The following is a 19,704-nucleotide window of genomic DNA, read 5'->3' as shown; positions in this document are numbered from 1 at the left end:
AGGATAATTTTTTTCCTTTTTTTTTTTAAGTAAACTCTACCCCCAACGTGGGACTTGAACTCACAACCCCTGAGATCAAGAGTCACATGCTCTACCAATGGAGCCAGCCAGGTACCCCAAAAGATAAATTTTTAAGACCAAAACTTACAGCTTCTTCCTTCAATAAATATCCTTGCTAACAAAATGAATTATTGCCCACCTTTCCTGCTACTTTGAAAGCAGTGTGAGCCTGACCCGAGATTCATGTCCTCCATGCCTCCTTATGAACCCTCTTCATTTTCACCTAATTCGAGACTTTCAGAGAAAGGGTAACAGGCCAGGAGGGCTCATTAAGTAGATCCTATTGTGATCAGTAATAAAAGATCACAACAAATTTATGAACTGTCTATATTATTATCCCCACTTAAAGGATGAAAGAATTTTGAGATAGAACTTCCTTGTCTCTAAATTTAAATATATATGCATATATGTGTATATTAGAGTACAGAGAGAATATTTTATTTCATATGAGTATAATGGAGAGGTGTTTGGAACACTTCCACCTCAAGATCATTTATTTTAGCTGCCTGACTGCAACTCTTGTCAAAGCAGAAATTAGAAAAAGAATTTGAGCTGCCTTTATAAGTCCAAACACTCAGATCTGATTTTCACTCCTGTAACCGACTGGCAACAGTTAGCATCATTTCCCAATTGTTTAAAAGGTCTGGTTTGGTGCATTCTCTTTTGACCTTTTATTTAGATTTCGATAGTGAAAGTGGAGCTACATTTTCAAAAGGAAACATGACATTGGAAACACTAGTACCTATCATTTGTCTCATTTTTGAGGTATCTAGAATTCTGTACATTTTTAAAACCATTATACTGTTAATACAAAGTACTTAATCAAATATAGTACAGGATAGAAAATGCAGGTCATTTTTTCCCCTCCCAAGACATATCCATTTATTTTTTTTAAGAATAAAAATACACTAATCCACATGCAGGAGAATTATACACATGCACACACACATAATAAAAATAACTGAATCCTGATTTGACTTTAATTTACTCTTCATAAAGCAAGATAATCTGCAGTCATATTAACACTAAATGTAATTTGCTGAATATGACTTGTCGATTTTAGAAGATCTTAATATATGCCTTACATTTTAATATCATATGATTAAAGGATGTCTGAACATGGATGCTAAGTAACTATAAATTAAAAAAAATAGAGAAATGAATGGTTTGTGACATAATTTATGAATATCAAAATTCAGAAATGATAACTATATAATAAGTTAATCAATTAACTACATGGCATTTCATCTCTGATTTCTACAATACGAAATATGGCGTCAAATTTTTTATTGCTATTTTCCCTGGAGAATATCTTATTTGAATCAAATTATATTGAATTTGCCTGGGAAAAAAGTAGTTACAAATAAAATGTTCAGAATTTACAATTTGCAAAAGAAATTAACTTTATCATATATTTCCTAGATGTTAAGGCACAAAGAATGAAGAATTAGTAATTGATAAAATATGTAGTGGATAAAAATGGTATTTGGGAAAATAAACAAAGTAAAAATAATCTGATTTACTTGTCTAGATAGATGTAGACCATAGCAAAGTCAAGGAGTTGTTGAAAGGAAAAATAGTGAGCATTTTTGATAGGAAACTGAGAAAAGTAAAGGTTCTAAGACATGAAAATATTTGCTTATAGTTTTACCTACACATAAGATGTGAATTACAATAAATTACACTTTTCATTTCAGTTGTAATATATATACTATTTCCCTGTAAAAGGAAAATTCAGGAGTGTTTCAATAATGTCAGACAGAACCCCAAATTTAGTCAATTGTACAATTGCATATTAGTGCAGACAAAGTCTAAGTAGGCAGCCAAGACTTATTCATGTGAGTGAATGCTGGGTTACAAATAAATGCAGTATAAATAGTGTGGGTTACTTCTGTAAGGACCTACTCACTTGCATAAGCACAATTTCAGCTCCCACAACAAAGTTGTTGAATCAGGAAACTGAAATCCGTGTCCAGGGACCATGGCTAAAATTGTTATGACTAATTCATCAGTCCATCATCTCTCCTGATCAACCTGCTTGATTCTGCCATGAAGAACTCAAAACTGCCTCCACCATTGTTGTTAGGCACCGCACTGGAACAAGAGGGGCTAGAGTTCCAAAGGGCATATATGCCTGGCTTCTTTTCTTTATTTTTCATAGTGCCCGGTTAACATAAGCAAAGAAGGCAAAGTCTAGCACACAAGAAGACATGTGCCCCTGACACAAGTCTTTTTCCAAAATTCTAGACTTGCTGTTTTTCTCTTTGCTGCCATGTTCTCAGAGCCACGTCCTGTTTCCTGACGTTAATTATTACATTTATTGTCTTTTAAGTTTAGCTAAATATGATCTCATCTGTAAAGCATTAACCAACTCTGCAGAGCTAATCTCTTCCTTCAAAGCACCCTCAAGGCACTTAGCACATACTTCTACACATGCTTTTTATATATTACATTACCATTTTATTTACATATCTATTTCTCCAATTAACTTCAGACTCAAGTCAACATGTCTTTGTCTTTTAAAATATTATTTTGCTGGTGGGACAAGTTTACTCTGACTCAATCCCCCAGTATTTTCCAATCTCTGCCCCTTTCTTGATGTACCTAGTAAAATGCTATTCCCGAGTTTCAGCCTGATTTGGATCTGCTCTGTGAAGACTCCCTTAAACAACTGAATATCAACTGATTCCCCTTCTTTTTGAATATCCATCTTATTTATTTATTTATTTATCTATCTATCTATTTATTTATTTATTTGAGTTTATGTACTGCTTCCCTCACTTTCTTACCAATACCCCCATGCCAACAATGCTTTACATTCGTGGCCAACCATTATGGGCACAACCAGAGTTACAGGCCTCTAACTAGCTCCATGTCTGTATTTCTATCTCCCAGTTGAGAATAAAATACATCTGTGATGCTATAGTAAGATTTTTTAAATTTCTCTGATTTACATAATCAAGTAATACACTCTATTATTCTAACTCGTATTAATAATAAAGTACTTAGTACACATAATATATACCAAAGCTTTTCACGAAATTTGTGGTTGAAAACAAGGGAGGCTATAATATTTATTTGGCATTAACATGCGTTGCTTGTATTTTATGTTTTTCACAAGCCAACAAGATGATAAGATAACAAACAGAACAGAATAATGATACGCTTCTGTGCTTCCTACAGGTACCTAGTTCTATGCTTTGAATTTGACTGGGACTTTATAAATAATGCTCCTACCAGTGGTAATGACAATGACGTCGGTAGATAGGGAATAATATCATTTTTAATAACATGAATCAGTAATTGAGCCTTATTCATGGTTAATTTGTGCAAAAAAATAATCTCCCCTCCTTCTTATTACCATGTATGAGATGGTTTTTTAGAAATTTCTGCTAAGAGTCTTCAAGTCTAAATGATTATTTAAAAAATTAAAATGCAGCACACTGAAGAATCTTATATTCTGAATGTGGGTTTTCAATGTTTTTAAAAGTGTTAGAGCTCTAAATCACATCATCCAATTCAAATAATAGAAAAGTGCCCTTTTTAATCACATCCTAATGAAGGAATTAAAAAAAATGCAACCACATTTTGTTACTGGAGCTTATTAGAGCACAGCAGACCTGTATAACCTTGTTAAAATGAAATCAGGTTCCAACAAGCACAGTATACAATAAATTGAAGAATGGTGTAGCACCTTTTTTCCAATAACGCGCTTTTCAGGTTAAAGGTATGTTCTGTTCTCTACAAAGGCAGTATGCAATAATTTCTAACTTGTCAACCTGTTTTGTTTTCTGGCAGTTTCTCTTTTTAAAAATGGCATTCTGGCCCATTCAGAATGGATTTTCTAAGCAAAATTAAGTCTAAAGAGTCCCAGAAGCCCAAGCTGCTTGTTTCTCTCCAAGGACTAGTGTTCAATAGGGATAAAAATTGCTACCATTTAGTCTGGACTCCATATGTCTACTTTCTTTCTGCTTTATGTCACTAACTCCCCAGGGTGGTCCAAGGGTAATCAAGAGTGAGTCCAAACTAAGGATTATTAGTGGAGATACAGGCGGGTCAGAACTCAACATAATATTAGAAGTATTAAGTTAAGAAGTGTCTTTTTGAAAGAAGCTATTCACATTTCCTAACCTTAAGAAATAATAGGGCATCCTTAACCTTCTTACTGATAATTGCACTGCCATTGGAAGCAATTGTAAGAGGAAAAATGTACTGTATTGGCTTTTTTACTTGTTCAGAGAAGGACGTTTATCTGTTCCCATTATGTTCGCTACATGTAGCAGCCTATTTGGATTATAGCATAAGAACGGATAACAGCACCAAGGCTCTTACTTAAATGACAATCACCAGGCTGGGACAAGGCCTCAACTTGCTGGTGCATGCTTCCTCCTCAAGAGCCATATGGTAACCTCATCTGCTTCATAAAAAGGAACCCTTTTAAAAATTAGATTTGAATGAATCCCCTTTTCATCCCTCTGATAGCTTCCACTAGCTTCACACACTAAATGGAATACTCATGCAAAAAAAAAAAAAGGCTGCTTTTAAAAAATGAAAAGTACTGCAATTTTAAACTGTAGGCGGTAACCAACAGTTCCATGTAATTATAAGGAAAGTTTATGAATAAAATCAGCCTGTTGTTTGGAAAAAAAATGGATGCAGTTTTTTCTTTTAAAATATCCCTTAACATTCCAAACTGACAAAAGTGAAGTAAAATTTAAAGTAGGAAAAAAAAAATCCTTCCAAGTGGAGGATCCTACATTATTTAAGCTCCACCTACTTCAATGCGATGAGCTCTTTCTTCAAAGTACTTTGCCAAAAAGTCAATCAGATGATACGGTCAAATACTTTAAGTTCTGTGAGGATGAAAATTTTGTTTGGGAGAATACTTCTGTCACCGGTTAAAGAAAAACTCAAAGCATATATGAACACACGTAGGAGACGCATGATCTAGTAGAAAAGTACTGATTGAGAAATCCAGACACTGACCCACATCCCTAACGTTCAGAGTTCAGAGTTCACACAAAGCAAGGTCTTTCCTAACCTTACAACAGATTATTAAATAAACTGGTTCTCCCCTGGGATTTAGTTATACAAACTGATAACCTTCCCCAAGTTATTGACATTTAAAATATGCTCTCAATAAGAAAGTGAATATTTTACCAAAGTAAAACATTTCTAACCATGGAACTTCATATTCTCCTGAATATGTCTCTTGGAATATTCCGAATAATGAAGGGACCCTGAAAACATCTCTGAAGTTGCATCAGGGTGAAGCACAGGAGTGAAAACTCTTCACTTTTTAATTTTTACTAAGAAGTCGAGGCATATCAGGGAGTGTTTATTTATCTCTTACAGGATCCGCAGTGCTTGGCCAAGCACTTGTATATAGAAGAAACTTAAGAAATAATGAAATATTAGGTAGTATAGCATTGTGATATGATTTTCAGAAAAAAATTATATTTGGACAGAAATAAATATTATCTTTATAAGTGATATTATAGACTTCCAAATAACAAATTCAATTTTTAGTAAGCAATAATCACAGAATTTTGCAAAAAAAATTAACAGACGTGTGAAGTCAATTGCATAAATCTTCTAAGTTCTAGGATTGCTTTTTTTTCCTTTCATTTTTTCAAAATTTAAATTCAATTAGCCAACATATAGTACATCATTAGTTTCCGATGTAGTGTTCAATGATTCATCAATTGTGTATATCACCCAGTGCTCATCACATCACATGCCCTCCTTAATGCCCATCACCCAGTTACCCCATCCCCCCACCCATTTCCCCTCCAGCAACCCTTAGTTTGTTTCCCAGAGTCGAGAGTCTCTCATGGTTTGTCTCCCTCTCTGATTTCTTCACATTCAGTGTTCCCTCCCTTCCCCTATGGTCCTCTGTGCTATTTCTTATATACAACATATGGTTTCAGTCATATGTGGAATTTCTAAGATTTCTATTGAAGATATTAATTCTTCTGTACACAGCTGTCCACTTTGTGCACTGCTTAACTGTATAAGGCACCATTTACATATGGAATGCCAAATAAATATATCTCTATATGTCATCTTTACCAAATATGAGATGAAACCCTTGGTGACCAAAGAGTGAATATCAGTTTCCCTAATTTTGCTCAGAAGGGCAGTATACACACAGACACACATATATATGAATATATGTGGATATGAATGTTTATATATACATGTATGTATATACATATTATTATTTTACTAAAGTTTATTCTGCTGAAAAAGAGAGGGAGAGAGAGACAAAGACAGAGATATACAAAGAGGGACAAAGGAATTTATAATCATTAAAGAAATATTCATTGATTGCTTACTATTTAGAAGATATTGTTCTAAGGGCTAGAGATACAGAGATGAATGAGACTCACAAGATCTCTCCTTTCAAGAAAATCATAATCTACTGGGTGGATATTGAATATATTCACATGTACAGATACATATATATAATATACATATATAAACATAAATGCATACATATATATGTATATATACGCATTTATAAAATCACATATACAAATATACAACTAAAATACCAAATAATGATAAATGACTTGCAGAGAATTAAAATTAAGTGATGCATGATTGGGGCCATTTTAGATTGGAGTGGACAAAAATGGTATCTCTCAGAAGATTCATTTAATCAAGATCCGAATGATAAGAAATCATTCTTGCAAATACCTGCATTCATGACAGAATACCTTCTACTTCCTGGACAAGCATTCTGGACAGAGGTAAACTTCCTAAAGAGAGAATGAGCTTGTTGTCTTAGAGGAGTTGAAAGAGGACCAGGGAAACAGAAGTGATTGGGTAGAGAGTGATGAGATGTCACATATGCAAGTAGTGGCATATTATGCAGGGTCTAGTAAATGAGGCTAATAGGATTTGGGTTTTACACTAAGTGTGGTGAAATGCCTTTGGAAAAATTTAGATAGGGGAAAGATATGAAGGAATATGTATTTAAAACATTTATATACTACAGCTCTGTGGGAAAGAGATCATAGACATGGAAGTCTCTCTAGTCTAGGCTAGAGAGAATAAAGGAGAGAAGTGGACATACTGAGCACACGGTTTGGAAAAAGTGTCAACAGAACTTACTGATGAATTGGAGATAAAGGTAAAGAAGAGTAAGGATAGTTCTTAGATTCTGGAATAAGCACATGAGGTATTGTTACAATGTTAGTAAAAACTACAGTGTTGAGAAGCTACAAAGCATGTTTTATGAAAGATCACTATCTTCTAGTTGGGTGTACCATTATTTCTATAAACAAATGCCTAAATTTCCCCTATGGACTTGAATATTGCTTTAATTCTCTAACGAGTGAGCCAATTAATGCTCATACGCTTGAGTAGAAGAGCTTTATACATCTTTGTAAAGCTACGACCTAGCCTTACTCCCACATAAAAAATCTAGAAAGACTGAGTGTCATGGATTCTTTTCTTCTGTCTACCTTACTGCAACTGAGAGAAAAGATTATGTATAAATAGCCCAAGAAAGATATTTAAGGTGCTAAAATTGTTGGGTGGTGGACTCTTTTCCATCCAGGCAGGAATGAGGGTTTTCCCCATGGACGGTTTAGCCAGTGCTCCATGGAGGTACCATAGAAACATTTACTTCACAATGGCAGAGCTGTATCTTAGAACAAAATATTTACTCTGAACGGCAAAGCCTTAATTTAGCCAATTCACACTCATCTTAAAACAAAGAGATGGAATTACAACTCAACTCTGTATTCAGTATGCCTGCACATATGCAACTTTTTAAATGTTTTATAACGAAACAATGCTCCTGACTCCACTATCTGATCACTTTCCCCTTCTCTCTGCAGAGTTTAAGAGCACACTCGTCCCATCAGAGGTGTGCCTTTCCCACAGGCATCACAGCTCTCCCTGTTTTATTCATGTCCAGAAATGATATGCTTTATCTCAGCGATTAAAGTAGGTACAGTTTTAAGAATCATCCAACTAGTTTACTGTCTGCAAACTCTCCACCAGAGATGAGAGCAGCAACCATAGGGCTCTTCCACTAGTGGTTGTTTGTTGCTCCATATGGATGTCTTTTCTCTCCTTTTCTTCCTTCCCTGTGTATCTTCCCATCTATGCTTCTAAAGAAAGCTTCTCCAAAGGAAAAATGCTCATTATGAGTACATAGAATTAATTTACCAACTGGTAGGTCTGTTTCCGTGTGAGGGAACAGATTTTAGCTGAATCTCTTTTTAATGTTTACTAGGTTGTGCATCTGTCCATAATCCAGGCTTCTCTTTCTCACTGCCCACCCACCCATATGAGCCCAAAGATTCATTCTTTTGGTTCCAAAGTGATCTGTATCACCGTGCCTAACACTACAGCTAAGAGGAAAAAAAAAAAATCATGTAGCCTCTCATTGTTTCTAAACGTTTCATTGCTATGTAAATGTAATAGGAAATTTATGTGTTACTGCCAACTTTTTAGTCTAGCTACATATTCACTAGGAAGCATTGAAGTTCATTTTGCCTTTTCATGTGATGAGCCTTCTCAATAGTTTTCAAATCACTGATAATCATGACATGAATATGTGTAACATACACTGTGAGACTAGAAATATATGTATTACAATTGTATTTGCTCAGTTCTATGGTAAGATATGTTTAAAAACAAGTTTAGCATATTAGTTTATGATATTCCCAATCTGTTTCATAATTATTACCCCATTCACCTGTACATGCATTAATTATTTTGTTAAATTTAGGATCAGGTACTAATAACCCTAAAGCAACTGAATTTATATCCTACACCCTAGTGAAATATTTGAAGGAGATGTTTGCTAAAGTAAAAGTCCACCCTCCATGACTCAATTTGCCTCTCTCTCACAGTAAACAAATCAAGTGAAAGGGAAAATCAGCACTGAAGATTGAAAACGAGTCTGCACGTATGTATAGTTTCTGAAAAAGATATATGTCTAAATGTGCAACAAAGTTAGGTGCTTGGCTTGTTGCAGAAGTCCGCAATATCTGTATGTATGCCAGTCTCTCTGAGTATTTTTGATATTTATTATTTACAATAAAAGCAGAGTGAAACAAAAATAGTAGTTGTATTGATTTTTAAAAGCTGAAAAGGCATATTTAATAGCCTGATACCTTTCACTAGGCTAAAACACACAGATATTTCTAGCAGTAATAGTCCCTCTATTAAAAATCTAAAACACTCTTTTTATAATGGTTCTTATTAACTAACAATAAAATGTGATGGATCCTATATATTGTGTGTGTATGCATGTGTGTGTGTGTGTGTGTGTGTGTGTGTGTGTGTGTTTGTGTTACTTCTGAGGTAAATTATCCTGGAAACATAAAAAAAAGCAATATATTTTTCATCAGTATTCATTTCAATAGATACATGATCAAACAAATAAAACAAACCATAACTGTCAAGTGATATCTTAGAGATACCAAGTCAGTGACTGTCAGGAACATAAAGAACCTTTTTATTATTTTTTACTTTCTATGATAATACTAGTTATGGAGAATTTTACTCATTTTTATGTCATTAAGATAAAATTTGCTAGAAAAGCAAAATATGTACACATAAAAATAAAAATATGCTAGGTTTTGTAGTGGGTAATTTTATTTAAAACTAGAAAAGTAAGTTAAGACAATGAAGAAGTAATGAATTGTTACAAAAGCTTATTCACATAAGTAGAAAAACAATGAAGTAAAGGAATATTATAGCAGTGGCAAAATAATTTTAAATTGCATATAAGGGTTATGGTAATAGGAAGAATATGTTTGAAGAGAGATGGGAAATGTCATGCAAACCTTTCTAGAAGAGTGCATCTCTACTCTGTTATGACCATCTGAGACAACCCTGAGTCTGGTTCTGAGTGGAGTGTGTTCTCCACTGAAATTCTCATCTGACTCTCTGGAACTCTCTCCTACGATCTGGACCTACCATACTTAGTGCCACTACTGATGGAAGAAAAAATATGCTACTCATTTCTTCTACTTGTATTGCTGTATTTCTTCCCAAATCCCGGGGAGGGTTTTGAGCGTGCAAATGATACTAAGGAGTCCCAGTGTCTCTGTTCTGCTTCCATTTGTATTTTGAGGAGTGGTTACAAATTTCTCTAGGATGAGTATGAAGGCAGGTAAAAGGCACTGGGAGTGTGGAGAAAGAAAAAAAAAATTAAGATTTGGAAGAAATGTACTGATTTGTGTTTCTCACTCTCAAATTCTTTCTCAAAACTTCCCAGGTGCTATATGTTTCTGACACTTTCAAAAGAACATATATTTTGCACCAGTTGATGACAAATAAATATTAGAACTTGTGTTGCTTCTATCCACAAAATAAGATTAGCCTAAGGTCATCTATAATTCTCTGCAGCTATTCCTTGTGTGATGAAAAGGTATCTGCTATGTTCCCTATACTGGAAGATGTGTGTCTGGGAAGTCTTTGCTTGGAGAGAAGATATTTTATCTTCAAACCCTCTGAACTTGATGTTACATTAGAGAAATAAGAGTAATTATAATTTTTAAAAATTTTAAAAGATTTTATTTATTTATTTATTTATTTGACAGAGGGAGAGATAGTGAGAGAGGGAAAACAAGCAGGGGGAGTGGGAGAGGGAGAAGTATGTGGGCCTTGATCCCAGGACCCCGGGATCATGACCTGAGCTAAAGGCAGACATTTAACGGCTGAGCCACCCAGGTATCCTGAATTATTATAACTTTTATCCCGTACTCTCTATGTAACTAATTTGCCATACTATTAAATTTTTAAGATATCCTCTGTTGCCTAGTTAGCAAGAATTTACAATGGTCTCATTCTTTAATAGACATAACCTAATTTATGCTCTGAGTACCATTCAGGGAAGACTCTGGTCACTAAATTGTATGCAACCCTTGGGTAAGGTTTTCACCAGAGATTGAGATTGTATTGAGATTTCCTTTGGTATCTTAAGACTACTAGTAATATAATAATAATAATAATAATAATACTTTGATTTACTGAACATGTATGCACTTGGCACTGTGATGGCTACTTCCATTTATGATGTACACTATTTGTCTTTGAACAATTCAGAAGTGCTGTGTTACTATTTTTTTTTTTAATTATAGACACTTGGATCACACTCTCAAAGACTCTGAACAGCTACAAGATTGTATGTCCATCCTCCTCTAGTTCTTTTATTTGGTATTATAACTACTTGAATGCTGCTTACCTATCTTCTATGTTAAATTTTAAACTTGAGTTCTATTCTCCTTTGCTCCTATAGTGCTTTAGTATTTGGTAGTTAAGTGCTAAATATTTATTGGTTGAATGAATGAATTTTTCTCTTCATCTGAGTTCTCCAAATAGTAAAACAGCAATGGGATAGTATGTTTAAACACCATTAACAAGGAAATAATCAGCCCTTCTAAAAAAAATAAATAGCATGATAGCAATGAAAATATGAGAATGACTTCAATATTTTTATACAGAAGCAAAAAAAATGGGAGACAAACTATGACAGACTCTTAACTCTAGGAAACAAATTGAGGGTTGCTGGAGGGGAGTTGGGTAGGGGTTGGGGTAACTGGGTGACGGGCACTAAGGAGGGCTCGTGATGTGATGAGCACTGGGTGTTATATGCAACTGATGAATAACTGAACTCTACATCTGAAACTAATGATGTACTCTATGTTGGCTAATTGAATTTAAATTAAAAAACTATTCTGCTCACATGGATTAATAGTATATATAACTAAAGCTACCAATTCAACAGATAGATTTTTCCATTTCTGAGCTTGTTAATGAAAAATGCCACTTTCTTTTCTGATAGAACTTGCACAGCACAAATGTTTCACAAGTATAATATTTTATCCTACAAGTATTTGTACGCTAAATTTTGTTAGACCTTTCACCGCGGGTAAATTTTAGACTGACAGTTTCAAATTACCATGTGTAGTTCTAAAGCTGAAATTTGTAAATGTGTAGTTAGGAGGGGGGAGAAAAACTCTCCAGTCCACAACACATAATGTCAGTGCTGTTAACAATTAAATGTGATAACATTTAAATAATGCACTTCCTTTGACACCCAAAGGAGAAAATCTAAGAATTTAGGATGGCATCTAGATAGCAGATGATTTCACAGGAAAGTGCTCAGACCGCCATCAAGTTAAGAATCGATAGGACATAGGCAACTGTGGTAGAGCCAAAGACACAGTCTCAGCTCAGGAAAGGCCCTTCTGTGCTAGAGCTATATTAAATTATCACAGCTAATGTAAAATCAACGTTGGTGTAAAAGATAAAAGGGTAAAGTTCTCACAAATGATCACTTATCACTCCATTCCGAAATGCATACAGCATTCATTATAGATTGAAATGCCACTCAAATTTCATCATTTAGTAGGGTTTTGAAACAGCCAAACCATTAACAGAAGAGAGTAGCTTTTTATATTTATATAACCAGTGACTAATGAAACATTATACCCTGTGTGCAAAGGGGAAAAAAAACCTTTATTTTGTAATGAACCCAATTGGAGCCCTTTTAAACACAGTGTAATATGGTTTCACTGTTTCATCGAGCCTCTCATTACTTGTGTCAATAATCCTAGGTAAACTACTGTTGAACTTCACAGCATTTATCTAGCAGCATGAATAACATTAATCTATGGGGTGCTTTTGATGAATTGTAGTTCAAAAAGCAAAGCTAAAAATGACTTCTTACGAAGTGGCTAGAGAAGTATTTATTAGAAATATGTCAACTGCCAAATACCTAAAGGTAGCTTGGCTATTTAGGAAATCATGCTGTTGGCTAGCTTGCAAACACTGGGAAAACATAGGCATTTGCTCCACGTGAATTACTTAAAAAAAAAAAAAAGAATGACATACATTTCATCTAAAGTATATTATTTTTTCTATCACTTCCCTTCTAATTCTTTATATTTTTATGTCACATTGCTTTCGATACAATGTGACATGCTATATAAAATGTCCCCAGTTTCCCCACAACTGTTAGTGAGAAGCACTTAGAAAGCTCAGAGTGAATCAGACTTCACATCTATGACTGCATGATCACACACACAGGTCAGCATGAACTGAAATCTACTCCTGGGTCCCGCTCCAAGGATCTAATTTATCTTCTTGACATGCCCAGGACTTGTTAGACCCTCACTGGCAGGAAGCCTGGCGGGGAGTGCCTACAGGGTTTTAACACATTTAGTTCCAATTTATGAATTTAACTGGATTAGGCTGATCTTTTCTAAAAGTTGTAATCTGCACAGTTCATAGGATGCTAGAAATTAATCTCTCAGCTCTATCTTCAAGGAGTTTATATGTGGGCAGTCTATTTACTGCAAGCCTTCATTTGCCTTCAACAGTAAAGTGGTGTTAAGAATTGAGAGACTGCATACACTAAAGTAATCTGAGAATAGGAAAGCTGTGTATTGATTTAATATATTCTTTTTCTCCAATTTTGTCCTGTATCATAACAAAATAAATACCTGAGGAAAAAACACAAACTGTATTAATTTTTTTCCCCAAAATAAAATCTCTTCACAAAGAATTAGACTTTACTCACCGCCCCCCAAATTCTTTTTTGGAAAGGTACAGAACTAATTCATACTTATCATATTTTATAATTAGATTCATGGGAAAGATATCAAATATACTTTCTTCACGATTTTTAAGATACCCTGGATTTATTACAGCACCATGTTTTATACAGCACTCACTCAGAGCTCTGTAATATTGTGCAAACATAATACTAGTTTTAGAAAAGGTTTTCATGGTGAAATATGAGGAATATCTTACATTCTCTAATGCTTCTTTTTCTTGAAAATTCACATTATACCTGGCATATTTAAGAAACTCTGAGAAGTCTTGCAGTAAAGAAACTTGATTAATTTTTTTATTGCATTATTTATCAATCTCATAAAAGTTCATCTCTATCTAACAATATATTAAAGCTATATCATAAGCAACAGTTGTGACTTTTGGGGGTTTGGAAAAACAGAGATTGTCTCAGTCTTAGGTACTGTTATTTATTTATTTATTTTGCCATTTTTGTTGTATTTACTCCAATTGTGAGATTAGTGCTGTGAAAAAAATGTCTGTGACTGTTTCAAATTGTTCATTGTTCATAAGAAATTAATGCAGTTATTAATATTGTACACCTGCCTTTGCTGCATCTCAGTAACATGCTATCATTCTTTGTGAAACCAGTCATAGTGATAATAAAGTATGTTTTTATGATATTACAACCAAAACTAATTTAAGGTAAATATAGCTTTCATGATTGTGATTTATAACTAAAAGCATTTATTTGCAAAATTTAAAGAAAACCATTATTATTTACTAGTCATTACCAACACTTATATATTTGTAATAAAGAAAACCTTTTACAAAAATAATTTTTATTTTTAGTGTATGTTGTAACTTTATTTTATTAGTTTGACTTGGAACATAGTAATTGTGAATCTTTTATGAAAAGTCCTTCTGAAAGAAAAAGAAAACCTGTTTAAAATGTTGTTTATTATTCTAAAGATAAATTTAAAGTTTTTCAGGTCATTTATTTTTTTCACATATAATGATGTCAAAAAAGTACTCACCGTGTACAATGAGAACATACTCTGCGCTGCTTTGACCAATGGTGTTTGTGGCTTCACATCGATATGTACCATTATCCGTTTTGTTCAGGAAAAGAATATTTAGCTCCCTACCACTCACAACCATTCGGTCAGGATCTGGCAATTCTCCACCGTCCTTTGTCCACAAAACAGGTTCTGGCCTATTGGATTTAAATATGCACATAGATAGGAAAAATAAGAAAGTTTTCATATTATGTGAAGTAAATAAATCAAGCAATATATAAATATTTAGCAATCATTTCATGCACATCCATATGCTAACGTCTATAAGGTACCAAACAACCACCATGCTCTCACTCAGGAGATTTGGAGATATTGCAAATATAATTTAACTCTATTCTGCTTAACTAAACAGACATGTATTAAGGAACTAATTTGCTGAGTCATTATAGCAGTCCTGTGGCCTTGATCCTGATACGAATTGCTCATACCTGCTATTTCTAGAGGATGGCTTTGGGGCTACTGGAGTAGCCTTTTATAGAAGTACTTGGAATTGTACCTTTGCACTGTGACAGTTTTGCCTGAAACCATCTGAAGCTTTTGCCCTTCACCTTTCCTGCTTTTCTCACCCTCACCAGGTTTTTCCTTAAAGTTCTCTCTTTTAGTCTCCTAGTTTTATTGAGACACAATTGACAACTAACGCTGTAGTGTACAACAGAATGAGTTGATAAATGTATATATTGAAAAATAATTATCATAGCAGCTTTAGTTAACATCCATCACCTCACATAGTTGTATATTTTTTCTCGTGATGAAAACTTTTACAATCTTCTCTTTTAGCAACACTAAAATAGACAGTATTGTTATTTATAGTCAGCATGCTGTACATTACATCCTCAGAACTTACTTATCTTGTAACTTGTAATCTGTACTACTTTCACCCATTTCTCCCACTACCCTATCCCCTGTACCTGGACACTTTCACTTGACATTATATTGGAAGTCTTAGCCAGAGCTATTAAACAGGAAAAAAATAAAAGGCATCCAAATAGGAAAGGAAGAAGTAAAATTGCCTGTATTTGCAGATGACATAATATTAAGAAAACCCTAAAGACTTCACCAAATAACTGTTAAAACTAATAAATGAATTTAGTAAAGTTTCAGGATACAAAATCAATATACAAAATGTATATTTCTATACATTAACAATGAACTATTAGAAAGAAATTAAGAAAACAGTCCCATTTACAATTGCACCAAAAAGAATAAAATATTTAGGAAAAATTTAAGAAGATGAAAAATCCATACACTAAAAACTATGACATTGATGAAAAAAATTAAAGAGAACACATACATACTCATTATTGGAACAATTAAGATTAAATGTCCATACTAGCAAAGTGATTTACACATTCAAAGCAATCCCTATCAAAATTGCAATGGCATCTTTAACAGAAATAGAACAATCCTAAAATTTTTATGGAACCATGACAAACCCTGAACAGGAAAGCAATCTTAAAAAACAAGAAAAAAGCTAGAGGCATCACATTTCCTGATTTCAAACTATATTACAAAGCTATAGTCATTAAAATATGCTATTGGTATAAATACAGACATATAGATCAATTGAACAAAGTAGAGGGCCCAGAAATAAACACATACATATATAACCAATTAATTTTTTATGAAGGTGGCAAGAATACATAATGGAGAAAAGGCAGTCTCTTCAATAAGTGCTGGGAACACCAGACAGTCACATGCAAAAGAATGAAACTGGATCCTGAATCTCTATCTTACACAAAAATCAGATCAAAATGGATTAAAGCTTGAAATTAAGTCCTGAACAACTGGGACTATGTCAAACTAAAAAGCATCTGCACATGTACCCCTTCGTCTATAGCAGCATTATCTACAATAGCTAAATTATGGAAACAGCCCAAGTGTCCATTGATTGATGAATGGATAAAGAAGAGGTGATGTACATATACAATGGAATACTACTCAGCCATAAAAAGAATGAAATCTTGCCATTTGCAATGACATGGATAAAGCTAGAGAGTATTATGTTAAGCAAAATAAATCAGTCATAGGAAGATGGACACCATTTGATTTCACTTATATGTGGAATTTAGAAAACAAAACAAATGAACAAGGGGGAAAAAAAGAGAGAGGGAAGCAAATCAAGAAATAGACTCAACTATAGAGAGTAAACTGATGTTACTAAAGGAGAGGTGGGTGGGGTGATGGATGAAATAGGCAATGGGGAGAAAGGAGTGTACTTGCTGTGATGAGCACCCGGTATTGTATGGAAGTGTTGAATCACTATACTGTACACCTGAAACTAATATAACACTGAATGTTAAGTAACTAGAATTTAAATAAAAACTTAAAAAATGAGATTATGAAAAAAAGAAACAAAATAAAAATAGAATAAAATAAAAAATAAATTTAAAAAGCTTCTGCACAGAATAGAAACCATTAACAAAATGAAAAGGCAATTTAAAGAATAGGTGGAAAATATTTCCAAATCCTATATCTGCTAAATGGGTAAATATCCAAAATTCATAAAGAACTTGTACAACTGAGTAGCAAAAAATAATTAAAAAATTTGCAATGGAATTGAATAAACATTCCTCCAAAGAAGACATGCAAGTGGCTAACAATTACATGAAAAAATGTTCAACATCACTCATCACTGGATAAATGCAAATCAAAACCATAATGTGCTATCACCTCATACCTGTTAGAATGCCTATCGTAAAAAAGTATAGAAATAACAAGTGTTAGGGAAGAGGTGGAGAAGAGGGAGCCCTTACACAATGTGGGTAGAAATATAAATTGGTGGATCAAGTATGGAAAATAGTATGGATGTTCCTCAGAATATTAAAAATAGAATTACCACCTGATCCAGCAATTCCACTTTTGGGTAAATATCCAAAGGAAACAAAATCACTATCTCAAAAAAGATATCTGCATCCCATGTTCACAGCAGCCTTGTTTATAATAGCCAACACATGGAAAGAAACTAAATATCCATCAATGGATGAATGGGTAAAGAAAATATATTCCAAATATAATGCAATATGATTCAGCCATCGAAAAAAGGAAAACCTGCTATTTAAGACAACATGGTTGGACCTTGAGGGCATTAGGTTAAGTGAAACAGTGAGACAGGAAAAGACAAATACTGTATGATCATACCTATATGTGGAATCTAAAAAATAAGTTTTATGAACTTATAGAAACTGATAGTTCTCTTTTAATTTAATTCTTGCAAAGAATTCCCATCTCAAAACCTGTTTGTAGGGAAGAAAGGATAAATGAACCATGGACATCTGTCTTCAAACATTTTACATACTTTTGTAATTATAAATTATAGGAATAGTTAATAGTACCTACCACCATGGGTTAATAATGGTAGTTATCTTAGATATGTTACTAATATTTCCTATATTTCTCACAAGAATACTTCTGATAAAATTCTTTTTTTAATTTTATTTGACTATGTTATGTTAATCACCATACATCATTAGTTTTTGATGTAGTGTTCCATGATTCATTGTTTGCATATAACACCCAGTGCTCCATTCAATACATGCCCTCTTTAATACCCATCACCAGGCTAATGCATCCCCCCAACCCACTCCCCTCTAGAACCCTCAGTTTGTTTTTCAGAGTCCATAGTCTCTCATGGTTCATCTCCCCCTCCGATTCCCCCCCTTCATTTTTCCCTTCTTACTATATATATATATATATAAACATACAATATATTATTTGTTTTGGAGGTACAGGTCTGTGATTCATCAGTCTTACACAATTCACAGCGCTCACCATAGCACATACCCTCCCCAGTGTCTATCACCCAGGCTCCCCATCCCTCCAACACCCCACCACCAGCAATCCTCAGTTTGTTTCTGGAGATTAAGAAGTCCTCGTATCAGTGAGATCATATGATACATGTCTTTCTCTGACTTATTTTGCTTAGCATAATACCCTCTAGTTCCATCCATGTCATTGCAAATGGCAAGATCTCATTCCTTTTGATGGCTGCATAATATTCCATTGTATATATATACCACATCTTTATCCATTCATCTCTCGATGGACATCTTGGCTCTTTCCACAGTTTGGCTATTGTGGACATTGCTGCTATAAACATCAGGGTGCACACACCCCTTTGGATCCCTACATTTGTATCTTTGGGGTAAATACACAGTAATGCAATTGCTGGATTGTATGGTAGCTCAATTTTCAACTTTTTGAGGAACATCCATACTGTTTTCCAGAGTGGTTGCACCAGCTTGCATTCCCACCAACAGTGTAGGAGGGTTCCCCTTTCTCCGCATCCCCGCCAACAACTATTGTTTCCTGACTTGTTAATTTTAGCCAAGAATACATGTTTTTCTGAAAAAAAATTTGGAGAAGTGATAAAAGTTTTGGACCAAATAATAAAAAATACAGGAAATAGATCAAAACAAGCAGATCAGCAATGTGATGAAAGAATCATTTAGTTTAAGTAGTGAAACACTTGGGGAGAGAACAAAAAGACAATCAGGACTGTACCCATGAAACCTCTGAAAGGGCATTTTATGGGGAAAAAGAGAGACAAACTAGCTATCCAAAACTATTGGAAAATATAATAATTTATATCTTTCAATTATATAGACAACTCATTCTCATAGTATCTTTAATAAAATATAAACCATTAATATTTCTCAACTTGCTTCACGTACCTCACATCAGCTAGCTGGTCTTTGAATCTACTAATTCTTCTGTTAAAACTGATAGCCTGGATAATCTTGAAAGTTGCACATCCTGAATATCTTTTGAAGAGGCAACACTATGACTTACTGCATATAATTGAAATATTAGGTGTGTCCTTTCTACAAGGCCACAGAAGACCAACATTAAAATAACAGTTATATTAAGGATAACTTGAATTGTAAAAGATTCATCCTTAAAATACTACTCAACAGAAGTATTTCATTAAGAGGCAATACCTTCTTAATGTATAAGTCAGAATTTTTAAACATACACAGATGTAATTATATGTATATACCTATGCATTTCCATACACTCA

General features: G+C 34.0%; 1 protein-coding gene across 2 annotated transcripts in view; it reads right to left on the bottom strand.

The window, feature by feature from the left end:
• The window catches only part of CADM2 (cell adhesion molecule 2), a 169,092-nt gene that overhangs the window by 70,453 nt on the left and 78,935 nt on the right, over nt 1-19,704 (bottom strand). For both annotated transcript variants that reach the window (XM_028114859.2, XM_088024782.1), the window contains exon 5: nt 14,646-14,824. In XM_028114859.2, the coding sequence (XP_027970660.2) occupies nt 14,646-14,824 (179 nt within the window). The remainder of the gene's footprint in view (nt 1-14,645; nt 14,825-19,704) is intronic.

Source organism: Eumetopias jubatus, unplaced genomic scaffold (assembly GCF_037043125.1).
Source record: "Eumetopias jubatus isolate StellerSeaLion01/CBP00866 unplaced genomic scaffold, mEumJub1_p1.0 scaffold_1, whole genome shotgun sequence".
Lineage (NCBI taxonomy): Eukaryota > Metazoa > Chordata > Mammalia > Carnivora > Otariidae > Eumetopias > Eumetopias jubatus.
The sequence above is the reverse complement of the archived record's forward strand: the minus strand, read 5'-3'. Positions and strand labels throughout refer to the sequence as shown.